General features: G+C 38.9%; 1 protein-coding gene across 1 annotated transcript in view; it reads left to right on the top strand.

The window, feature by feature from the left end:
• itga9 (integrin, alpha 9) overlaps positions 1-26,929 on the top strand; it is a 66,461-nt gene that overhangs the window by 16,284 nt on the left and 23,248 nt on the right. Inside the window, exons 11-15 of the mRNA XM_008429923.3 lie at positions 1,269-1,363; positions 2,678-2,768; positions 3,060-3,105; positions 3,218-3,372; positions 5,970-6,130. Coding sequence (XP_008428145.1) covers positions 1,269-1,363; positions 2,678-2,768; positions 3,060-3,105; positions 3,218-3,372; positions 5,970-6,130 — 548 coding nt within the window. The remainder of the gene's footprint in view (positions 1-1,268; positions 1,364-2,677; positions 2,769-3,059; positions 3,106-3,217; positions 3,373-5,969; positions 6,131-26,929) is intronic.

Raw genomic sequence — 26,929 nt, forward strand, 5'->3', positions numbered from 1 at the left:
CAACGATAATGAGGACATGTAATTCTTTAGGTATGCAAAGCTGATAGAGATAGACCCAGAAAGTTTTGTAGCTGTCACTGCAGTAATAGATGATACTAAAACAACCAAGTGTCATTTTCCTTCCACTTCACAATTATTGAGTTGTTTTTGTTGGCCTACTATGCAAAATCTCAATAAAACAGATGATGTTCATGGTAATCCTTTGACAAAAGTGACAACACTTCAAGTGGTGGGAATGCTTTTGTGAGACTCAACTATGTCTAATCTTCAGGTCATCTTAAGTTGCTTTTATAAGCCATCCAGAATTGCAACCCCTTGAATTCAGCTCAGAGTGACATTACTCCGCAGTCATGTTCATTATCACAGCATTGTTGGTTGGCATGTTAAGTAGGTGCAGTAAAACCAGTCATTTTCACAGATATTTTGTCTAAATTACCCCAAACGTTTTCAGTGCGCTGACTTTTCTCACCCTTCTGTGCACTTACCCATGCAGATGCAAACCCAGTTCTCCGCTAACACTTAGCCACATACCGTTACGCTGTTTGTTTTCTTGGCACTTGCTCGGTTTGGCTACAAACGAACTCTGCTTGGCATCCATCGCTCGCTCACGGCTGGAAGCTTCTGCCTGGTTTCATCTCTGTGTGAGATACGCCTCAAGGCTTGCAGCCTGGCACCAGCGGGTGTGTTTGTGCACAGCGAAAAATGGCAGCTGGGAATTATAACTCATCCTGTAGCTCATCACTCTCACATTGTGGGAAAGAGCCAGATGTGCTTGTTGACTGACAGATAATTATTTACAACTTAACTGCTGCCATTTAAATTTAAAGAGCTACCGTAAAACCATTGCCAACAGGGTTTAATTTTGTCTCCATACACTAAATTGGCTATTGTGTAACGTCTCTTCTTCCATTTCTGCCTGGTACGTAGCACCAATTTGTATGGAAGTGTTTTGGTTTATAAGAGGAAGTCTAAATATGGACTTTCTGCTAAAATAAGCTGATGAGAACATTTCAGTGAATTTGCCAGAACTTAATAGCCTTGTTTCCACATTCTCAGGGGTCGCACGGTTTTTATAGTCCCTAAGAGTGCTTAATTGTCTATTACGAGTTTGACTTTTTTTAGAGCTTGTTTCCCATGCACATGCCAGCTAAACGTAAACAGGGGGTTAATAAAATATTTTTACATTCACAAACACATGCCCTGTTTCATCAAGCCCCAATTAAAAGGGTCAACTTTTAACAGAACTTCCTCCCTGTTTGTCTCCTCAGATGTTGCCATCGGAGCACCTAAAGAGGACGACTATGGTGGAGCCGTGTATATCTACCATGGAGACGCCACAGGGATCACCAGAAAATACTCAATGGTAAATGGATTTGATTCTCACATGATGTAATGTTAGTATCTAATCAGTTTTTTTCTTGTTTCTACATTTATGTGTTTTTATGGCTTTAGTCATGCACACTTTGAACTATTCTGATTAGGACCATCTGGCTGCCTTTGATTGCTTGTTAGTAGTTGAGTGATGAATGGTGACTTTGCAGGTGGTAGTTTAGCCTCAGGATTACATGTTAGACCCACACAGCTCCTGAAAAATGAGGAGAACTCATTCCTTTTGACCACATTTGGGAGGCTAAATGCATTTTTAAAACAAGATTTTTGTCTTTTTGTCCACTCTGTGCACCACTGCCTCCCTCCTAGAGACAATGGTGTATTTTTATGTACTTTCAAGCCATAAGGTGTAATCCTTTTTACTATTTCATGGTCTTTGTTTTAACCCTCCCAAATTGCTTCTTGAAGTGCCTCTTCTGCCTCTTTTAATTACAAGAAAAATCTGGGTTACTGAAACTTTTCACCAAACCACTTACACGTCTTTTCCACCAACCGAACACAATTTGATTATTTAAAACTGTGCAGTGCTTCTCACAACTATCAATGTCAAGATTATTCCCACATAAACATAAACTTTAATGTTTTTTTAATTTAATAGACTAAAACAAAGTAATGGATATTTGCTAAATTGCGGGGAAATAAAAAGCTGAACACTTTGGCATGCATTTGTTTATTATGTATACCCCCAGGTTAAATTTATTCATCCAACTCCACTTTCAGTAAATTGATTACCTTTTTTATTTCGATGTCAGCATTAATTAATTCTCTAAAGATTTCAAATGCTTATTAGAGAGCATTAAAACAGCCAACATGATTCTCAAGGAGCTGCAGCGCTCTAGGGTAACTACTAGTTGATTCCTTCACAAATCAGGCTTTTATGTAAAAGTGGTAAATGAAAGCCATGAAAAGTCTTATTTCCATTTTTTCCAAGCCATGTAGATCACACAGCAAACATGTGAAAGAAGTTTCATTGGTCAGATGAGACCAAAATTGACCTTTACATGTTTCTCTGAGCACACGAAGTGAACTATATCCAAATACACTCCGAATTTTCATTATTGTTTGGAAAAATCATGTGTGTTGGTCATAAGATCCCAATAAAACACGTGCACGTTGTCTTTGTATGAATACTTTTGCCTCTGTTGCAATCCTTTTCTTTCTTAGTTTCTTGAACATTAATGTGGGAGCTTTCATTTCTGAAAAACCTACTGAAAACATAAGAAGCGCAGTTTCTTTAAATATGTTGGTTCACATGTTGATATTTAAAGGCTGCCATCATTTGTTTCAGAAACTATCTGGGCGCAGCGTCAGCCCCGGGCTGCAGATGTTCGGCCAGTCCATCTCTGGTAAAGTGGACATGGATGGGAATGGATATGCAGGTACAGCTTCCCCATCCACAGATGCAAAAACAAAAATGAAACGGATCACTTTCTTGTTTTCCTGTTGAACATTTGTAGTTTCTTGGAATCAACAATAGCATATTTCCGCCCCGTGACTGACAGACGCATGTTGTTTACTGCATTCCATTGCTGATATACTGAGCCTGCATGACGTTGGAAGGCCCCGGTTTGTGCATTGTTTTAAAATGTGCAGGTGTAAGCACCGCTGATGTTGCATTAGCGTCGTGTCTTCTTAATGGTTTTTCAAAATCTATCGTGTCTTTGCTGCAGACGTCACCATTGGAGCTTTCATGGCAGACAGTGTGGTTCTGCTGAGGTGAGTTCTCTACCTATGAAAGCCTAAATAGTGATTCTTTCTCTTCCTCACAGCGGTTTAAATGAAGGGTTTCTCCCACACGGTGTTTCTGTCTGGGTTTGTGTGGTCGCAGGTCGCGGCCTGTCATTACAGTGGATGTCTCCATCTTCCTGCCCGTCTCCATCAACATCTCTGTGCCGCAGTGCCACGAAGGTCACCAGAACCTGAACTGCTTCAACATCACCGTCTGCATGCGCTTCAGGGGGAGAGAGGTGCCTGGAGAAATAGGTGAATAATTCTGATGAGAGGGAAAAGATGGAAAAAGTTTTTAAATTAGTTAAAAATGAGCTGATTATGATACGATGTTTACGTTAGATACAGCAGGCAGCAAGAGGTTAAGGCATGAGACACATAATCTATGAAAAAAATGAGTTCTTCTGACTTCTCTCAGTGCTACCTAGAAACAACCAATCAGAGCCAGGGGGCAGGTGTTAGTGCTGTCAATCACCCCTCCATGTGGCGCTGCTCATCCTCTCCCTGATCCCCCTTGCTCTGTGCTACGCTGCAGCTAGCGTAGATTGTCGTAAATTCTCAGGCTAGTTAGCATAGCCACTGATGACACTGGATAAACTGTTTTCCTGTAACGGTAAGTTGTTTCTCCGCTAGTAGCACATTTAGCAGCAAGTACATGCGGATTGGGGGCACTAAGACACTCGTACTGGCTCTGCTCGGTTGTTTTTGATCGGGAAAAAAAGTGTTTCTAACAAGGTTCTATCTGTGTGAAGTCTGTTTCGTAAGGTGCAGCAGAAAGGGAAATTTGCCTTGAAAATCACTTCCTTTAAGACTAAGTTACTTCCCTATGGCTGACTTTGAGTTTGCCCAGTGTTTGTACCGATCAACCTTTTGCTTACATGTTCTTGGGTGTGCCTGATGACAGCTGAGATGCAGTCCTGTTCTAGTGTTTGGGTGTGGTCACTCACAGCCTCCCCCGAGGGGAGCAGCAGCCCTTTGGTTGCATAATGACACTGTCCTGGCTGGACAGGAGAAAAAAAGCCTCTCTGTTTACCCATCTGGCCATCACCATGGAAAGTGAAGCACTGTGTGCTCGGTGACTCCCAGAGTGAAACCTTCCTGCACCTCCTTTGGAATGAGCTCATGGCGTTCGCTCCTTTGGATAACGGAAACAGAAAGCTTAGTTTGGTCCGAATTGGGTGTGTTTACTACCCCTCCCACTGTTTTACCAGTATGACACCCCCATGGGGAAATTACTGCAGAATGAGGCTTATTCATTCAGAGAAACGGTTTCTAAAAGGCCAAAGGTCCATATATGGTTTTCCCAGAAACATTAGCAAAGTTTTACATCATCCTCATGACTTCAAACCTTCAAATAGATCTCGTGTTGCTCCTCCTTGTATGCAAGGGATGGAAACAGCAGCCTGCAAAAATATAAAAAATAGCTCAAAATTGTAAAACTGAAGGGAAATACCCCTTGATACAATCTAGGGTGATGTTATTTGAAAAGTATGAGTATTTTTAGTGAACAATAGTCAACAAACAGCATCAAGAAGACCAAGGGACACAGGCAGGTCAGGGATAAAGTTGTTGAGAAGTTTAAAGCATTACATTAAATATTCCACCTCATGAAAAAAGAAAAGAGCGTAGCACCACAACAAACCCCGCAAAAATCACCTTCAATCTAAGCTGACAGCCTGAGCGAGGAAGCATGGTTATTTTGGAGAAGTTGCACTAAAAAAGTTTAGGCTGGAAAAAATAGGAGAAGTACTGGCCTCGCACCTGCCAAATTTTGCTTTTATGGAATACTCACAGAAAGGAAAGAATTGTTACAAGAAAGCCACAAAATGTCCTGTTTGCAGTTTGTAAGGGACACAAAAAACACGAGGAAAACCACAAAAATATAAAATCTTGCCAAGTATTTTTGGTCTCGTTTCTGGTGCAAATATCTGTACACTTAAAATATGACAAAACTAAATTACAAGGACATTTTCAGAAAAATACAGGAGCTTGTTTTAGGTATATAATGCTTTAATATTGATTTAAAAAGTATTAGTTTCACTGACAGATTATTTCACTTAAGGGGAAATTTTCTTGTTACACATTAAATAGTCTGTCAGTGGAGCTAGTACGCTTTTATAAATCAGTATTAATTAATTATTTACTTCAAACAAGCTGAAAGGTTAGTTCTGTCTTATTTAAACTGCACTAAGATATTTGAACTAGATTGAGTTTTGTGTTTTCGCAGTTTCATTTTAGTGCTGAAACTAAAATCTAACTTTTTGATCCATATGGAAAACCTTGCATATTGGAGAAAACTTTCTCTGTACGTCACCCTGAACACACCAACCCTGCTGTGAAACATGGTTGTGGCAGCATCATGATGTGGGTTGTAGCTTGTAATTGTAATATAACAAGATGTGGAAGAGGATATAAATACTTTCATTTTCACTGTAAGAACATTTCAGTTCTGCTCCAGCAGCTGGAGAATCGCTGTTTTGAACTATTTCTAATAAAAACTGTAACGTGGCTAAAATTTATATCTTTACCTGCCGTGTTAATTAAAGAACTATGATAAACTGCTCTGAACAAACTGAAATATTGCTCCTGTTTTTGTTTTTGCGAGCAGCAGTCATCCTTACATTAAAGCTCTACATGATGATTTGACCAAAAATGTTTCCGTCTTCCTCTATGACTCATTTTGTTTAATTTGCTTCCAATAAGCAATAATTTACTTTTTCCCATGTTCTGCTGGCAACGAGCAGAAAACCAAACCATGCATATTTAAAGTGTTTCCCAGGACTGTCTGTATTCAACTGGCTATTTTTTTTTAAGCTAATGTTATGCGTGACTGTGCTTCTGCCGTTTCTCAGAGCTGTTGTACAACCTGACTGCTGATGTGGACAAGCGACAGAAAAGCCAGCCTTCCAGGATTTATTTCACTCACGCTGGATCTCAGATCAGCCAAATGAACCAGCAGCTGAGCCTGGAAATCAACAGAGAGAAGTGCCAGCGCTACACCGCCTACGTTAAGGTACGCTTAGGTTGTGTTTAACCTTTACTCAGCTGATCGCTCACCTGCTTTTGCTTTACTTTACCCTGACAGCTCCACTGCAGTTGAATTAGTTGAACAGGTTTTTTTGGATGGAGTTTTTAGAGCTGTTGTTTTATTTCCAGATGTTTTTTTGTGAGTGAAACGGAGGGGAGAAACACACGCATAAAGTGGGAGTAACAGCATTACTCACGATGTTTGGAGAATTTACTGCCGCATATAAGCAGTCATGTGCTGAGAAGCTATTTGTGTCGCCCTGCTGGGTTGGGTTAAAGGTAGCAGTCAGAAGCTTGATGATCCCTGAAACCATGCAGCTCAAGTGTGTGCCTGGAGAAACAGGAAACAGACTCTCCTTTGTCGTTGCATAGTCCTGCTATTGTGTTTTTCTATGGCTTAGTCTTGTGGCCACAGGGAGAGTCCGCATCCTAAGGGCATCGTCCATGTATCAGCTCCTCCAGTACGAGGCCTGTAAATTTCACCGCCGTTTCTAATGGGGTTCTTCAGGCTTGTTCACTGTGGGAGGCAGAGCCCCCAGCTGAGCGGGGCTTTCATTACTGCTCTCTCATCTCATTCTTCAACCGTTCCGGCTGCTTAAACCAGCTCCAGCTAAAGCTGCTTATTCTGTGAGGTCATTCATGGTTTGTGTCCAAACCGAGATGTGCTGAACTTTAAAATCTGACATTTCACATTGAAATATTTTTTCCACTTCTAAAGAATATAAGTATTTATTCATTCATTTATTTATATTTTTGTGTTTTCGCTTTTCGTTCACACCACAAATGTAAAAGTGTATTTTATTGAGACTTTGGTGCTACAGTATAGGCCAGTACAAAGCAGTGTATCGTTGTGAGATGGAATAAAATGGATCAATATCTTTCAGCATTGTTTACTGAAAAAAAGTATCTGAAATAAATATATATCTGAAATGTTTGATACACATTGGTATTCAGCCCTTTTACTCTGATACACCCAGAAAGGGTGTATCAGAGTAGTCATGTTTGGTCAGTCAGTCAATATCAATAATTATTATATTTTTTTGTTTTAAATACTTGAAATACTGACACACTGATGATGTGGCCATTGCTCTTGAACTCACAATTTCCTCTGAAGTTACTCATTTTCTTGGTTCTCTCCATGTTATTTCTTTTTTTGAGGCACAGTGGAGAAACCTGAAACTGCTGCTGCCAAGTTACTCAAGATATTGTTGCTAGGTAACCATAAGTTACTCAACAGATTGCTGCTAGGTAACCAAAGAGTGAGTAAGTGAGTTGATACCGCCTGCCTTGTTTAGCTGGCAGTGAGAATTTGATCAGCTAAAGCTTTTCCTTTGCCTACATTTCCCAGAATGCAGTGCGGTTCCAGATCGTGAAATTGAACGTATTTTCTGAATTGGATGTGTTTTCTATAGATATTGATCAGGTGTTCATCATGGTATATAAATATGTATTATTGTTATTGATTTAGTACCCAACCCTACACATAAATAGAATCCAGTGCAACCAGCGACTTTTAGAGACCACAGGGCTTTCTGCATGGAGTTTGAATGTTCTTCCACTGTCTATGTTGGTTTTCTCTGAGTTCTTCCAGCAGTCCAGAAACATTAATGTCAAGTTAAAATGTTTGGCTAAGCATGCCCTGAGGTGGAGGAGTGTGTGTGTCCATGATTGTCTTGTTCCCTTGTGTTGGACTGGCAAAAGCTTGTTTTTCAAATTGCTGACTCTACTGATGAATGCATGCCAATTTTCAATATTAATTTATTGTTTTTCTGCCACTTCTATGTTGGTTAAACATGTATAACTGACATGGTAAGCCATGTTGGCTCATCATGTAATATCTCAATCAAATAAACTCATGTTTCTGATTGTATTAGCAGAAAATGTAGAAAAATGTGCAAAGGTGTGAATATTTTTGTGAGCCACAGCAAACTTAATTTTAACATTATATATCCAATTGTAAGAGGTATCTTTCTCCACAAAGTAAGTCTCTCATTTCAACACTTAAACCAAATATCTTCAAGTTTGTGGGTGGCCAAAAAAAGTATGGCTGAGTAATCGCTTGAAGCTGCCACATATCTGTGGCATCTCTCTCACTGTGTGAGATAAACACACTTCTCCTTTAAAGAGCAGCCCCTCAGGACGCATATTACTCTTGGGATGGACTTCATTTTGCTTTTCTTTTTGGTTAGTTTAGGCTCTAAAGTTGCCTGATGAAAATAGAGTCTGATGCTGGTAATGAAAAGCAGGGCTACTCATACCTTAAAAACAGCTTTAGCCCTATCCAGAGGCGCAGGTAGGCAGATTTTATTACACCTAAGAAGTGCAAAACTAAGTGTTTCCTCCTGTTTGTCAGGCTTCATGCTAAACTTCATCAGGCACCTGCCTTATATGGAGGCCCAGTGGTTTTGATTTTCTTGTGTACCTGGAGAAGAAAGCAGATAAGAGCATCCTCAGAAATGTTAAGCTATTTCAGCTGCTATTTAGATTTGTAAATGATAAATCCTCTTTAGTTGTGAAATCTGAAGTAGTTTTGACATGCTTTGCTGATGTGTGAATGGAGCATGAATTTACAATACAGTTGTTTTTTTTTATGCTAGATTGTCCACTGATTCCACCAAAGCTGCAGAACACAGACATAACAACAGACATAACAGAAACTGCAAAACCACAGAAAGCTGAAGGTGTGGCACCAAGATTGCAACTTTAACCAACTATTTACACCATAAATGTGCACAAACAAGGCCAAACATTATGTCTCAGCATGATCATTTTCTTGACATTAATTTTTCTGTCTTTAAACTGCATGGGTTTAGTCCTAATCTTTAAATGAAAGCTAAAAATTCACCATAAACACAGATGATCCGGCGCCGCTCTGAAAGACGGTCCAGTATCATCTGCCTCCTTCTCACTCCGGCCCTCATGAGCCAGTCCTGCCATTCCTCAGAAGAGTTATGCTAATGGAAACCAGCTGGTAGCCGGACTGCATCCTCCAGGATCGGGGCGGGGGGATCACGCTCCGACCTCATCCTGTTCTCAAACAAAAACATACACGAAACTCGCTAGGCTGAGCCTGCCGTTCTCAGCAGGGTGCTCGGCTGCTGTTGTGTCAACTGTAACAGTACGCTGGCGCCGCCGATGGAAAACTCACGTCAGGGTTGATTGCTCGAGCGCTGATATGTGAGGAACGCTGCTGGGCCGACCGTCAGCTCTTCTGTCCATTCAGCCACCCGGGCCTTTATATTACCTGTGAAGATTCACAGAAGCTACAGGATTTTTGAAGAAGAAAATATGAATGAATATTAATGAAGCAGAGTCTGAAACTTTGCTACATTTTTAAATAAAGTATAAACAACAACTTATTCTCTGGTCTATGACTATATATAGTAGCATATTTAGCTGCTTTGTCAGCAACATTGCAATCTTCTACAAAGATGTATCACTACTAATAAAAGGTGAAAAGGTTAATTACGCTAAAAATGGCCGCTCACACTGAGAGATCTGAAGGTTTCTTCCTGTTAAAAGTGAGTTTTTCCTTTTCGCTGTCGCCACATACTTGCAGAATAGGAAAGATTTCAGTAAAGATCAACTGGATTTCCTTTCATCTAATTATTTTATCAGTTAGCATTATAAGTCAAAGCTATCAGCACTTACAATTGAATATTGTACTCTATGGTCCAGTTTATTTTCTATATATAGTTACAATCTGTTTGTCTTGTGAATTGGTGAATAGTTGAGCTGAATTGATGAAGGCAGATGTAAAGTTCAGTTAAACACATAAAGCTAAGCCTCACCAATCCTCGACTGTAGAATAAAATCAGAAAAAAGGAAAACAAACTAGAATAAACAAACTACTAAGTAAAGCCTTAAAGATTATCCATTAAAATTGAAAGAGTAGTGTCTCATTTGAAATGTTTTAAATATATTTATTTTATAGATATTATTGGGGGTGACTTTAGGTGATGCTTTTCCTTTACCTAAATAAAAAGTTGGTTTGTTCAAACTGAGATTATGCTACTTTTATTTATAACGAATAATCTTTTAGGTATTTTTTATCTAACTCTACTAAGGGGATCCATAATTGTAAAATGTACATCGATAGTCTGAGTGATTCAAAACAAGTTTTCAGAATCCCACCTAATAATTGTTGAAAACATTTTGTTGGGGTTTTTTTCAGTCCATTGTCTTTAACCAGTCGATATTCAGACACAACCACCTCCACAAAGTAAATGCAGTTAGCAAACACTGTGTGCTGATCCTTGATAGGCTTCCAGAGGTTAGTTCATCAGATCAAAGCAGCCTATCAGAGAGGTGTGCTGCAAAGGAACAGGATAAAACACCTTTTTCTTCAGTTGGGGAATGAAAATGACCAGTAAAAGATAACAATGAGTTTGTTTAGCCAATTATCAGACATAATTTCTCTAGAAAAGTCTCTAGCATAAAGTACCGGAAATATGTCAGCCAGAACCCAAACTTTATGAGTCAAAGTTGTGTGCATGCAGTAGATACGCTCATTTTATCTGAAATGATGCGAAGTCCTGGATCTGCGCGTCAGTAAATCATGCTGAGAAGTCCAGGGCAGGACCAGACTTACTCAGAGCACAGCTAATGCATTTAGCGTCCAACATTTTTCAGGAGTCATTCTTCCTAATACACCAGTCTTTCATGTTGATCACTTTAAATATGTTTTCTTTGGCAATGGCTAACAGCATACTAGCCCTCCAGATGGCCTTTGTTTGGTTATTTTTAGCCGGATAAACTACATGCAGACTTTCACTGAGACTGTAAAAAAACAGTCAAGGAATATGAGATGTTCAGATAGCCAGAAGTGTTGTTCATGAGATGGAGAAAATAATAATTTAAAAGCAAATCCCTGGATTTAGGCAGGATTTTTGTTGTTTGAAGTGTGGTTAGTCATTTTGTACTGTAGGCTTGTTATAAGTTTCAGGTATTGTGTCTCGTTTTATTGAGCCAGACAAAGTCCATCATAGGAAAATAGTTTGAATGTTTGTTGCATGAATAGTATTAAAATGGAAACTGGAGCTGAAAACCTTAATAGCATAATGTGTATGAGACATGCCTCTAACATTTGGCAGAGGAGAGAAGTTCCCAGAAATTGTCAATTAAGTTAAACATTTTATTTTCCCTTTGGAATTAATTAAGTATTTTTGAATTCAGTGTAAGTAAACACAAGGTAATTCCGTGATGTAATTTTTATGATGTTATCTTCAGAGAAAGTTTGATCAACTCATCAGAATGTGTAATGTTGCTTCAGTTGTTAGAATAGTTTGTACACAGCTGATTTACAAAATTTTAAGTCCATATTTTGAGCAGGCGTTTGGGAGAGCTGCGTTACGCTTTCGAAAAGGTGAACTAACATTAGGCTGTAAAATATTTTATTATACAGAGTGGTGCTCATTTCATTCAGTGGGTTCTTTGGCTGCAAAACATCAGCTCTCTGCCACAGTAGAGATAAGTTATCTCTACTTTTACATTTCTTTATGTGGTGTTTGCAAACATAAGCGGTATGTGGAAAGACTGAAACCACCTCCTGATTCAGTAGCTTGTAGAGGCTTTTTAATTGTATAAAGATACAGTAATTGCCATATGTATTTCGTTATCTTGTACGGCTTTGGAGGAGGTTTGGCCTGTTCTTCGCTACATGTGGCTTGCTTCGGCTTATCAATGTTTGTGAGTCGTCATTTATGCTGAGCTCTTAAGATTCCTCTGCAGCATTTTTATCAGTTTTTGGCTGCAAACCAACCCCATATATGCTCTAGACATTCGCTATGAAGTGTCTATGTTTTTTGTCTAGATAAAACTTTGCAAATCTGTCAGTTAAATAGCACTTCCTAAACAAGTTTAATTTTTGTTTTTTGTTATTGTTGTGTACATATGTATAAAATAAGCCCTTTAGAGACAGAGATGTAACTCTTTGGGGTTTTGCAACTTTTCTGAGACTCTAAATTAACATGATCTTAATTTCCATATCTAGCTCTTTTTCTCTTATACATAAATCTTTTTTCCTATTTTTCTGTAGAATGAGGAACTTCAAACTGTTTAAAAATAGCATGATAACTGAAGAGCCACAGATGCTTCTCTTAGATCTTTGATGACAACCCTTTTTTTTTAGACGTATTGTGTTAAAACAATCCCGAATAGTTCAGACTTGCAAAAAAATGTCATGTCATGTATTGACGTAATCTTTAAATCTGAAATCATTTTCAGCTTTTGTGAAGAAAAACACAGCAGCAGACAGATATTTACCTTTTATATAACTTTCTCATGCATGCGTAATGGAATTAGCTGGCAGCAAGCTGAATGAATTTAGAAAAGTATTCAGTTTATGCTCTATATTTAACTTTCTCATGCATGCGAGGTCCGCTGCATGTCGAGTGCAGGGCGTACATGCACGCAGATTTAAAGTGTAACAGGTGTTATGTCAACATTACATTGTGATATATATTTAACTACAACCTGCAAAGCATTCATAATTCCTTGAGTCAGGTAGTGTTTGGTTTCAGGCTGACTGCGATCACTTGGTCTTGATTTATTGCTCGTCTTAGCAAATAGCTTGTAAGCAGTGCTTTGTTAAATGTTCTGCTCTTTGTTCGTGTTTGCGTCTTTGATTGTTCATCCATCATCATGTGTGTTCCTACTCCAGTAGACCCATTACGGCCAAGCCCACGTGAGCCTTGAAATCCTGCCAGGAGCCAGCTCCATTTGTGGTCAGGAGGAGTTTTAGCGCCGCACTGTAGACGCATCGCAGCCTCTGAGGAGGAGTTAAAATAAGCAGTCGGAGCCCTGCCTCTAACAGTTGTCTGTTTTATTTAGCTGGAAAGGCATCCTACCCCACTTTCCACTGACCTACATTACACACAGTGTCCAGCATGCATATCTCATGTCCTCCTAACATTTGTTATGGCACTACTGGAGTATTTAAAAGTCCAGTAAACTTTGTTCGAATGACCGCGGCTGCTACAGAGGCCTCGATGGGGATGGGATGTCCTTTCTGCTCCCATACAGATGAAAATCTTTTCTGCAGTTTAGTGTATGAGATTTTTTTAAAAACAGAGGTAGTAGTTCATTTATATTCTGTGAAATAACATTCACCTTTAAAATAACCCTAAGTCTATTTACTTAGAGACTTTTGGTTATTTGTTGGTAATATAAACTATAGGACTTTGACGCAAAGAGAACAGTCCCAGCTACTCGTTTCAGTGAGTTTTTATTAATGATTCAGATTCTATTTTAGAGTTTCGTGCAAAATAATAGTATTAAAGGATGTGAAATTTAACTTTAGAAGATCCGTAGCGTCATGTACAAACCTTTGCATGGACTTTTCCTTTAAGTAGAGTGTGCGTTTACTTTCATTTCAGATTTATTTTATGTGTTTATTCACATAACTACAGTGAACACTGAGACACTTAGGGGCTTGGCTGTCTGAAGCTGCAGTTTAACCAGCAAAAAATAACAAATAACTCATTTAATAATTTCTGAATAATTATTTTTTGAAGACAATGTGATGCAGCTGTTTTCTTTGACAATACAAGACACACATGACAAACAATGTCCCTCCACTGTGTTTTTACACACTTTTATGTGCAATTTAGAGTGCCAAATTGATCCAACCCAAAGACAACGCACATGTCAAAAGGGAGAACATAAAACAACTCCATGCAGAAAGGAAGCGGCTTGGACTCAAATTCAGCAACTTCTCTCTGCAAGGCAACATTGCTACCAACTAGAGCAACGTGCTGCCGATCTCTGAATTAATACTAGAACAAATACATTTAATTTACCCACAAAGCCACCCAATCTGCTATGTTGTATTCAGTTTCGAACTATGTTGGGAAGCGCAATAAATGAATCAACAGATCACAACAATGTTGGTTAGTTGCACTCGCACCTCATATGAAACTTGTATGTTTATTGAATAAATTAATAAACATATAAGGAAGTACCATCTAAGAAATGGCTCAGAGCTTTAGAGAGGCTAATAGCTCTGAAGTTGGTGTGTGTTTGCACACTGTTTCATTCTCAGCTACTCAGCAGAGACAACTCAACGTTTGTGCGGAAAAGAACATAAAGCACGTTTTTGTGCACATAGCCACCCTGTTCATGAGGCCCCTGGACTCCTGCACGTTTCTGTGGTTTGACAGATCACGGTATTGTATTTGACCTGCGTTCTCACAATAAAATCCACAAACCCGCTCATCAAAGTAAGCTGAAGTTAATGTGGAATATCAGCTACACTCACCGTTTGACCCCAGTCTGCAGTCTGCAGGCAAACAGGAAACTCAGGAGAGAAGCGTAAAGGAGGAGTTCCTGTCGCCGCTTCCCAAACGCTCTCCAGCGGCACCAAAACGTCACAGAGCCTCTGCACTTTTTGACATCCCTGAGCGACGGTCACACTGCTCTTTTTGTTTTCATCCCTAACTCAAACGTGCAATTCCCTTGATGCTCACCCCCCAGCCCCCCTCCTCCTTGTTTCATTCAGCTCAGGCCAAGAGAGCCAATCCAGTGAAAGTATATAACAGAAAGGTAATCAAATCCAGCTGTCCTCTGTTTCACATGGCAGCAAGTCAAGCAACTCTTTATGAAGAATGGATTGAAAAATGTGAAAAACAGCACTAGAGCTAGTCACTGTGATAATAAATCAAGCACAGGATGTCATTAACACTGACAAAAATAGGTTCAGCTAAATGTTTTGGCTGCAGGTTTTAATGTTTGTAATATATTCAGGAAACTAAAGAGGCACCTTTTGGGTTAATTTTAGCACAGCTAACGTTTTCATCAGGATTTCCTTACATGGTTGTGCCAGTAAGAACATGAGACTCTTCTTCTTCTTCTTCTTTTTCTTTTTCTTTTTCTTCTTCTTTTTCTTCTTCTTTTTCAAGGCAGAGCACAGGCTTTAGCTGCAAGTCAGATTTCTCATTACTTTTATGTGCAGAAAAGCTACAAGTCCGGTTTTTACCTCTGGTGAGGCAGCTCATTAAACAAGCTGTATTTTGTTGCCATGGCAAATTCATTATTCTGCTTCCTGAACCTGATCAGAGGTTGTGCAGATTTGATGAATTGTTGACTTTGGCAGCTTGCTAGGCAGAATGTTTCTGCAGCCTGCTGGCCACAGTGCTGCCACATGATGCCACCGCAAGGCAACTTAATGGGTGGCCAAGTCTGACCACAATGAAAGAGTCTCCCTGGCCATGATTTCCTCTTCCACTGCCGAGGAAACACAGACAGTGTTGCTGAGTGTTTCTTAGTTTCTGACAGTTGGACAGTGATGTCAGTCTGATCAGCTTCACTACTTGTTAATATTTGCAGCTGAACTCAGGACTGCAAATGTATTGTATGAAAAGACACATAGTCTTTTTTTCTCACTGTCTGACATTAAATTAGACTAAATTTTCCCCACTTTTGATTAGTTAGGATTGCCAAAATTGTCATAAATCCAGAAAAAGTCATAAGTTTGATTAAATTTTCTCAAGTATTTGGAAAACCAGCCTTTCAAAATGGGTCATACATCCTTTCTCAAGCTTCTCACAATAGTTTGCTGGAATTCCTCACTGGACTGACGTAACTGTGTCAGGTTTGTAGGCAGCCTTGCTGGAATACACCCATCCAGTCCTGCCCATAAGTTTTCTATGTGAGATCAGGGATTTGGGATGGCTGCTCTTAAACGTTCACTTTATTGTCAATTAACCACTTCCTAGCTAATTTGGGGTTAATGTCCAGCTGTAATTCCCACATGAGTCAAAACTTCCTGGCTAATATCCTGAGGTGTTGCCTTGATATTTCCTAGTGTTTCCATTTGTTTTGTCGTAGAAATATTTTTTTTGTGGTCCTTCCTGACTTAAAACAGGAAACATTTAGTCTGATTTAATGTCAGATAGTAAGAAGTAAGAGATGTTTGTCTTTTTATGCAGTGCTTAAAGATCTGGATTTAACTCACTGTTGGTACATTATCAAGTTCTACTTCCTCTAGAAACAAACTAATTTTGTCACGAAGGAAATTCGACAGTTTTGCACTATTCCATTGTGTAAGTTTTGCAAAGACTACATCCTACAGGACCTTCAATGGGTGGATTACACAAAATGTATCTTTGCAAGATGCAGTTTTTATCACGACCTAGTCTGGAAAACAATAGCATAAAGGTAAAAGTGTCCCAGATTCATACAAAGTAAGAAAATCAGCTGCAGGAAGCATCTGGAGACCTCCTCTATCACCAGGATGGAGTCGATTCAAACACACTGACAAACACACTGAACTCTGTTTAACAAACTGCACATTGTAAGATGCTCCCCCTGCCAACATCCCATTCATCAGCAGAATGTTTTCGCTTGAGACTGAAATAGCCATTTCATAATAAATGTCTCTTGTCGCATCACCGCAGCACATTTCTTAGAGGATCCTCATTCCGTGGAGATTTGGCACTTTCTTGTGTAATAATGCAGATCACTTGCTTCCTGTTTATTCACAGGAAATATTTATCAAGTTGCTCAAGGAAGTTTGTCTCTCAAGCTCAGGAAGTTTTCCGACTCTTGTTGTTCTTTCCAAACAACAACATTCAGAAATAAAACTCATGACGCCATTAGCATGATGGATTCGGTTAATCTCCATAAAACATCGACGAAGCACAGCATGTTTGCTCTCCTCCCTGTGATCTAAATCTCAGAAAGTACTTCTATATAACCAATGTATTATATAAAAGTAATGTTTTTTTATTCCCTCTTGATGACTCTGCTGTGTGCTTGGTGGACACTTTGCAACAGTAGCTGATGAAACCAAAGAAAGTTTTAACACAGCTTTCAGAAAATACTAGTAGTTGATTGAGAAACAAGACTAAGTACTTTGGGTTCAGCTACAAAGTTGACCGCTAACACTGATCGGAAGCAACAAATCTAATTTTTCACACTTTATACAACAGATTAAATTCATCCCAACAAACAGAAACAAATTTAGTTCAGATTCAATTCAGATAAATCTGTTTTATTCCAAAAACAATTAAAAAACATATTGACAGATTTAGATCCAATTGCATCCAGTCTATTTCAATACAGATTCCAACGCAATATAGTCAAATTCAGGTGATCATGTGATGCCATTTGGTAAAAAGTTAAAGGAAACTTGGCTGATTGTATTGAATCGTCGACTTGGCAGTGATCCCTCATCCTAAAGAGAATGTGTTGACAGTAAAGAAAAACCTGCCTCTTTAACAGGAAGAGACACCTAGGAGAACAGGCCCGGAGTGAATGTTTTTCTACTGTAACTCAAAATTAAGAGTACTTTCTATTTTAAAAAAAAAAGGAGAGAACAGAAAGTCAATGCCAGCAATAGCTTCATCAATGTCTATTCAGGAAGGAGACACTGTGAAACGCAGACCAAAGAGTGGAAAACCAAAGAGGACACATATTATAAGGCAGCAGTAGCTTTATCAATGTTTCCCTCCATGAAAGAGAGACTGTTAGACTTAGAAGCACTTGGAGAACAATTTTATGATAAAGAAAAATAGAGAGTGAACTTGTCAGCTTTAACAAGATTTGTCAAGAAGATTTGAGTCTGGGATGCTTTCTGTGGAAAGACCAGAAAGAAACCTCAAAGTTAATTACAACTGAAATTGTAAATAGTAAAGAGTATTGTTTAAAATTTAGGGTAACTAATTATAATATTGCCTTATGTTGTAGGCTGTTTATTGCCTAAACCTTGTAGCAAACTCAAAGTCATTTTAATTTTTTGATTCCTTGTTGTGAAAACTCCCATTAAAAGAAAACTCTAAAATTTTCCTTTGTCTCTCATCTTGTAAGAAGAAAGATTATTTTGCTGATTCCACATTTATTTATTTATTTATTCCAACAGAAATCAGCTAAAAATAACTGCCTTCACTCCTGCCCCTGTTCTGCTACAGCCTTGGTTTCTTTAATGCCGTTAGTGCGATCTTGCCTTTTAAGTCAGATGTAATCGAGATGCTGAAAACGGAACAGAAAGCAAATAACGTGTTGAAAACATCACAATGAGGGGCGCTGAGTGAGGAGGAACTGAGATATGCAGGACCACATCTGCGTAATTATTAGACGTAACAACTGAATTCCACGTGCAGATAGTCCAAAGAAGCAGTTATGGTTATTAGCGTTGGCGCTAAATCAAGTCGTTGTTGAGAGAACGTAGTAAAAGAAAAAACTCGCTGATGAATTTTCTATGTTCGAGGAGTTAACCAGTTCCATCTGGCGAGCTGCACTGGGGGAAGAGAGGCACCTTTCTCAGCTCCTTTATAAATCCCAGCTGTGTCTGTAGCTGTCCAACCGTCAGATGTTGAATGCTTTCTTCGTGATGCGGACGAGGCCGTAAAAGTTTCCTGTAATTTCGATTTATGTGAGCATTGTTTTTCAAGCCAGTAAAACCAGCGTAACCTAATTCTTGGGTAAAACAAGCACGTTTCCTTATGCCCACCCTTAAAATCTGAATTTATTACATTATGTTTGACAAAATCCTGCTTTGTCCTTTTTGTTTGTGTTTTCTGTGAGAAAAGCAATTGTGAGTAGCAGGAAGACATACATTATCTTTGTCTACGCCTTGTTAAAAGCAGCACAGTATTTATCAGTCTTCTTTGTGATGTGGCTTCTTCCATGTCGCTACAGATGGTACACATTTCCTGTCACTGAAGTGATGTGCTTGTCTGTGTATTCAGGAGGAAATGTATGTTTGCTCATGGGAGGCATTGCGACACACCAGCCTTTCTAACGGCACGTTATCCTGCGAAAGGTTAGGCTTTGGTTAATCTCCACTGTGTTCTCACGAAAACAGAGGACTCTGTGGTCTTGAAACAATGCAACAGTGCAGTTTATTGATGACCATAAATAAAAAATAAGAAAAGTAAAACAGGTGGGAGAAAGTTGAGCAGCTTTCATTGGTGGTAATGCTGAGCCGTATTTCCAAAACCAGAAGGATGTGCCAGTTTTTGTACTAATGAGTATTCTAATCAGTATTAGCAATTCAAGCTAATAGTAATGGATGTCTGAAATAATGCACTCAAACAGTAACAGAAATAAATTAAGGTTAACTGTGGCGATCACCATGTTTGATTTTGAGACCAGTGTTGTGAGAAAAATCTGATTTTTCTTTTTTTTTCTTGAGAAAACCCAATAAAAAGAAAAGGGGGAACTCCCATTACAATACCTGAATGTCTTTACGATGTTGTGTCGCTGAGAAAAAAGTTGTGTTAAGTGAGGTGGTACTTTCTATGAAAAGTATAGGGATCACTGCCCTAAACCCTCTTTTACCCCTTTTACCCTTATTTTGAGTCATTTTATTACAATCTGCAGTCCTTTTTTATTGATTTCTTTGACTAATCACATTTTTCCCTGAAGTTGGCCAGACATCTGCTTCAATTACTAACATCAGGCTGAGTGACATTTTTCTCCTCTGAGTTGGAGTAAAAAATGGCTCAAACTGCGTTCGTTTAGTGTGACTAGTAGTCTGGTGTTTTTGCATTTCTTAGAATTGGTTTGGACAGAATCAGGGTAATAAAGTCCAAAAAAGTTTGTTTTTCCACTGACTCATGTAATAGATTCATAAAATGTTGCATGAGGATGTGTAAATGGCATATAAATGAAGTTCGTTTTAGTAAAATATTTGTTTTACAACAAACTCTGCTTAGAACTGATACATGCTCTGTTTGGGTTGGTAGGTGAGGGGCTGGGCTAGGCTTGAGTTACTAGGTAACGGAGTTAGGCTTTTCTGGGGTTGCCAGGTAATGAGGCAGTGCCCACCAATTGTGATTTAATAATCAGGAGGTTTTTGAAACAGCTGGTTTTCCAGACACCAAAAAAAAACATCAACTTATTGCCAGAAAAAGGCTGGCTGTTTTCATTTATGTTTTTATTTTTTTGGAAGTGTTTGGATTGTTTTTAGAAGCAGTAGAGACCCAGAAAGAAAGTATAAAAATGTGCTTTGCAAAATTTGTCCCTTTTAAGCACACCAGTTAAAAGAAAGCAATTGAGTGCTTTAGTCAAAGAAAAACAAGAGGAAACCCAGGTTTATGAGTGGCAGTGATCATTGTCACAACAAGTCCTTGACTGTGTCCTTGAAGGAAGTTATTTAGATTGAAAAAATAAATTTCCTGCCACCGACAACAACAGTCTGATCTGAGGAGGTGAACCCTGGGGAATTTCAACAGGATGTGGGGGCCGGCTGTTAGATTCGATTAAAGGTTGTTCTAGATAAGTGACGCCGAAGGGGTTCGAATGAAAGGCAGAATTTTGTCACAGATGTTATTTTTCATAGTTTAAAGCTTTTGTGGACTATGAACCCGGACAAGTTTGATTTTCCGAAACATTGTTATATCAGAAGTCTAAATGTTTTTGAAAAGATACAGGAGTTTAATACTTCTCCCCTAGAGAAGTAATGTTTTCCACAGAGATGCTCTCAGTTTCAGGCCAGTTTCTGATTGATGATTTGTGCTAAAGATACACATTTTTAGACAATTCCATAAAATAAGAAGATATAGGAGAGCATTAAAAAATATATTTTAGCACGTGCAGCGGCAACGCGCCACAGCAATAACTCACTAAATCCAGATCTAATTTATTTATAAAGCAGGCTGAAAAAAACAGCAAGCGTTTTGGCAAAAATCAGATGAAGCAAAGAGATAAAAAGTAAGACATAAAACAAGTATAAAATAGAACGGACAAGAAATTAAAGGCATCGTACTGTAAAGTTTGGGAGCCACTACAGAAAAAGCTGGCTAGTTTGTAGGACAACTAAAAATAGCTGATCTAAGGGCCCACGAAGGAAGATAAATCAGGGAGGTATGGAGGAGTAAGACCATTTAGGCATTTATGAGCCAACATTAAGATTTGCACTGGAAGCCAATGAAGGGAACACAGGATGAGTGAGATGTGCTCATGTCTGTGTACCAGTTTAAAGACGAACAAGCAGATGAGCAAGCTGAAGGTGAATGCATGGATGATGTCGGATCACATCAAATCCCATCTGTGGATTTCAGCTGCAGTGACTCTTTTACCTATGCCTGCAGTTTGTCATCACAAACCTCTTAACATTCTTTGATAATCTGCTGTAACTAACAGTTTAATGCTGCAAATTGTACACATTAAGCCCAATATAAGATAAGCTCATTATCTACTTGACTACCATATGCTGCACACATTGCTCTAAATTCGTTAAATCTCACATTATCTCCTTGTATCCCACTGTACACTCTTGTTGCTGACAAGCTGGATCCTTTCATCACTTGACTAAAAACGCTTTTTTTCCATAGAGAGAAAGATTCCTCAGCACTTAGCCCTTAAATAAAATGGCTTCAACCTGTAAATCATCTAAACATCCTTTGCCCTTACAAGGAGTTCTTTGAGTAAAGATGAAGCTGGACACTTTTGAGGGAGTGGTTTGGCTGAGAGTGAGGCTCTTGTGCATTTCAGCCAAGCATGAGGCGTTTAAATTGAGCATCACAGCATTTTGGAGCTTGACGTCAGCCTCCCCACACCCACTGTGGTGAAGCTGCTCTGTGTGCAGGAAGTGGGCAGTTTGGTGAGTTACCATCGTGTTAATCCCATTAATACTTTAGCACCAGAGATAAAATTTTATATGGAGGTACTCTTCTATGCTGTCTAGTGTTAAGACCCATGAACGTCAGCATATTTTGTTGGGATTTTTTGTGAAGGACACAAAAAATCCTTCAAAAAATGTGTGTGTATATTGCACACACATTTTGAATGGGATGGAAATTACACATAATTTCTTTTGCGGTATGTCTCTACCAGGTCTACAGCTGAAATATTTGCCAATTCTCTTTACTAATATTAACAGGAGTAGGAATGGACAATAAGTATCAACAGATTATAGATCTGATAGAATATTCAATATATAGACTAGTCACTGAAATCCGATCCAGGACCGCACATCATTCTGGGGGATGTATGCACAGGAAAGGCTTTATCTGCTCAACCTCTCATGTTCAGCTAAGCAAGGTTGGTGGCAACAACTAAGAGAGGCGTAAAGAAAATATTAAAAACATCACAATTTTCCTCAGATAAAGATTCTCAAATGGAGTTGTTGACATTAAATTTATACCAGATGTCAAAAACCACCCAGGTCATCCACTCACATGAAGAAACTTAAGCAAATTACTCCATAAATTAAATAACGGGTAAAACACTGGATTCTCACTGTTCTAAAATGTATGAAATACTTAATACAAGAACTTTTCTGGTAATGATGATTTAAACCTTCAAGGTTTTGGTTGTCCTTTCTATGCATAGTGACCTTTGGTTATTTCCATCAGTTTTAGTAGTTGGATAAAGGTGACTCTGGGCCATTTTAGCTGTTTTATTTTCTTTTTTTGGATACATTTACAAGTTTCATTGGCTGTTTTGTATTATTGTCTTGCATGGATATCCACAGTGGTTTAATCTTTAGATTCTTAACATTTCTATATCTATTCCTCTCAATGATATGAAGTTTTCCAGCACAATAAAGGCATGATGCTTCCACATGTAAATTCTCCTTTTTCTATTGCGTTTTTGGGATGAGGTGCAGAATCATTTTTTCTCCAAACATGGTGGAATTACATCCAAAGAGTTTAGACTTATATTTGGCCTCATCTGACCAGACAATTTTCTCTTTGTATTTCACAGGCTGGCTTGTCCAAATCCTTAGCAGCAAACTTTAGGCGAGCTTCAACATGCTTTTTCTTCAGCAGTGGAGTCTTACACAGTAAATGTCCTTTTAGACAATTCCAAATATGGATATAAGTGCTGAACATTCAGAAATTTAGAAATGCAGAGGTAACATTTTCTATAGTATTGTAACGGGACGAACAGTTACAATTAATTAAGTATAGAAATGAAATTGATAAATTACATTATCTAATAGTGAATAAGGCGAAAACGGTTCATTTTCTGCATACCCAAATACACAAAGCTACACAATTAAAATTCAAACAAAGCAAATGTATAAGAAATGTATATAAAAAAAAAACATTTATTACACCATCAGTTCAATTAATTCAATTCAAGTTTATGGAACAGTCACAAAATGTCACTAAAATCACTCTGTCCCTCTAAAATCTTTCAGAAAATCATAAAAATTCATCAAATGTATTGTTTGCTGAATATCATGATATATATTGCATCGTGAGCAGAATATCGCGTATTGTATTGTATCATGTTATTACTGACAGACTTCAGTTGGTTTCTTCACCTTGATGCCTTTTACACATTCTTTTGTGTTTTCAACACTTATTGTAGATTCAAATAACTACAAATAACTTATGTGTTCAGTTCTTACTCTACATCAGACCTGGTGTCAGTATCTGCTGATATCTGTTTTCAAATCCAGTCATGACTATCGAACCACTCCATATTTGTTCTGGCTGTGTGTTTCAGGCCATGGTTCTGCTAAATCTGAATTTCTGCCCAGGTCTCATAATTTCTGCCCTCTCCAACTGCTTATCTCCCAGAAATGTTCTGAATTTAGCCTAATCCATCTTCCTATCAAGTCTGACTAGAATTCTTGTTCCTGCTAAATAATAGTATCCCCACAGCATGATGCTGCCACCACCAGGTGTCACCATGGGAATTGTGTTTAACAATGTGCGGTTTTTGTTTCCCTCTGAAGCTTTCCTCTTGTCATACTTGAGTAAAAGGCCATTGTGTGAAGGGAGCCATGTTGCTGTTATATTGTTAGATTCTCAACAGTGGCAGCCCCAAGTGGGAGACCAGGGGAGGCCATAGCCCCCTCTTGAAACCAGAGAATCATGTTCAGAAGGCATGAAGTCATTTAAAAATAAATGTATGTGTAAATACAAAATAGTAATAAAAATATATTAATATATACACATGCAGATCCCTCCATCTACTTCAGAGTTATCTTGGACTTTTTGTTGCTTCTCTGATTGATGCTCTCCTCTCCAGACTGTCAGTTCAGGTGGATGCACATGTTCACATTACCTCATCCCTCTTTACGCTTAGCACCAAATTTGCAATTTATTTCAACTAAATCAAATTATTTCTATACAGTGGCAGTGTTAGATTTCTGCAGGCGTACACTGCAACTTTATGGATGTGTGTAAAAGAGTTGCAGAGGCAGCAGAAAGGTGTAAGTCATGCACTGTTGTGTCAAATAAAAGGGGTTTAAGTGTAAGCAGTCAGAAACGTTTTCCAGGCTGTGAGAGCGACGTATGTAAAATATTGTTTTCATTTAAAACATGTAGAAGTGCAGGCTGACGTGCATCCAGTGAATGAAAAACATTTCTATTTTCAGGCGAGCAGCCGCTGTGCCAAACGTGTCGTAAAAGAACGAAACTGCTGGAGCTTGCGGATTTTCTTTATACTGTGTCAGAAAAATTTATGGCTGAAAAGGAAAGCTGCTGCTTCTCGCTGGAGTTTTCTGGCAGCTCGGCTCTGTACAACGGAAACCTTAACAAACTGTTTTGTCCACAAAAGGCCTGAAAAGTGTCAGGGATATTTTTAATGAACCATACACACTTTTAATAGCATCATTCCTCTAAATTGCAAGCCAGGTTTAAATATGTAGGATTTCTAAATTTTTGCTTTCCTTCCATCCACTTGGAAACAGTCATGAAGTTCACACAACTAATGGTTATAACAGCAACTGTATCAGTCAAGAGATTTTAGCATTTTGATGATTTTTCTGCAGTTCCTTGCAAAAGAAAAAAAAACAATGAAAACCACATATTATTTTCCTTCCAGTTTGTAATTATGCACCACTCTGTGTTGATCTGCTGCAATCAACTCCAGTAAAATACACCAAAGTTTGCGGTTGTAACGTGACAAAATGTGGAAAGCTTTAAGAGGTAGTAATGTTTTCGCATTGTGCTCTAAATTGCTATTTCTCCATAAATGCGTTGAGATAACAAGTTTACTTATTTCAGGGTTCATATCTAAAGTTCACTGGTAGATTGTTTCTGAATAAAACAAGCAACTAATCATAAGCACAATGGATGTTTGAGTCTCTGAACAAACAGGGACACACCCAGCAGAGCATGTGTTTGTAGGAGCCCTCAACACAGTAAATGCCTGTTAACTATAGAATAGCCGTCTCTTAGAGGACTCCGCTAGCATGTGAGGAGCAGTTGTTGGGGTGCCTTTCATAAAATAATTCGTAATGGCCAGTAAACACTGGCCTGTGTCTCCGTCTCGGCTGCAGCTCAGGAACTCCTCTGTTCCATAAACGCAGCACCGTGAGGGGGGAAACGACCCCACCAATGGTGTGAGTTTGGGTGGGGTAATTGGCAACACCGATCAAGGGATATTAAAAGCTCAGGCCCGAAGTTACCGAACAGCCTCTCTGGCGCTTATAGTGCACACTGTTTGGCCTGGGAGCTCTCCAGTTCACTCTCAGTCCTCCTTCCTGTTTGAAACAGGAAAAAAATAGATTTTCTGTTTAGGAATTCAGGTAAAATTTCCTCCACTGTAAATTCAGATCGAGTCCTGTTTACTTGTGCGATAAATAAAATAGGGGATTGTATAAAAACAACCCATTCTATTTTAAGCCGTTTTGTCCGCAGTGTCCCCTGTGGCATATGAAAATGTGCGATAAGCATGGGGGGGACTTTAGAGATTGAGACTGAAGCGGTCTTCTCCCAGGAGGTCAGTTCAGTTAGAGGACAAAGGACAAGGGCCGTTTCAAGCATCCTGTTTTAATTGCCACTGAGGTTGAAGGCGTTGCCAGCATTTAACACAGTGCACCACCACTAAATAACCGTGTCATGTTACCAAGAGAATAAGCCGACATACGGCTGGAACAACAGAGCTTCTGTACTTTCAAATGAGGCGTGAAGTTGTGACAGATGGACTGCGAACGTCCCGTGTCTCAATCAGTCACTCATCCTGGAACCATTTGTTGATCCCTCATTGAAGTAATGTGAGACTTTTTTTTGCTAAATGTGTATGTTTTTCTACATAATAGCAGCTAATTCTGGCAATCTGGGCCTGATTATTTGATTCATTAAGTTAATTTAGCGTGTTTTAGATTAAAGATCAAAATACCGCTCTGCAAAGTAACTGTGGTAGCTGTAGGCCTGCACAGTATGAACAACTTTCAAATTTGCTGTAAATAATTAGTGAAAAGCCTTGTGAAAAGAAAAGTGCATCAATGTTCAATTCCTAGGTTTCAAATAGAGTACCACAATATATCGAGCTGCTGTTTGGTAGCCTGTGGGTGTATTCACGTCTGACACATTTGGTCTGCTTTAAATGGACCAGAGTTCATTTCCCCCCATCAGTCCACACCTTTTGTCCAGGTGTGAATACACTCAAGCAAACTCTGGTGTGGACCAAAAAACCGGACCGAGACTCACGTTTTCAGCTGGTCTCAGTTTGCTTTCAAACAAACTCTGGTGTGAATACACTGGACTTGATCCAAACCAGCTACAGGAAACGTGCATCTGATTGGACTTCATGAGCCACTGTTGTTGGGCGTCATGGTAAAAATGAGCCAAATGTATACAACAGAAATGCAGCTTCAAACTTCCATGTTGGTTTTTTCCGGTTCTGTGCTCTGTCCCACAACCAGTGGGAGCAATGACCGTCACCCGCATGGTTTTATTTACAAATTATAGTCCTTTTGCAAAAAAACCACAATGTGAAGGCAAACCACAACAAAAAAAGGTCCCTTTTTTGATCCAGACCAACCAAAAGAATAGACATCATATTTCAAGTCCCATCCATTTACTCTGTGTGTGGATCTAACACCAGCAAATTCTCAGGCGACCTTGCTGATTTTATAGAGTTTGAATAGAACATGATT

The sequence above is a fragment of the Poecilia reticulata genome, chromosome 15, assembly GCF_904066995.2.
Source record: "Poecilia reticulata chromosome 15, P_reticulata-male-v2, whole genome shotgun sequence".
Classification (NCBI taxonomy): domain Eukaryota; kingdom Metazoa; phylum Chordata; class Actinopteri; order Cyprinodontiformes; family Poeciliidae; genus Poecilia; species Poecilia reticulata.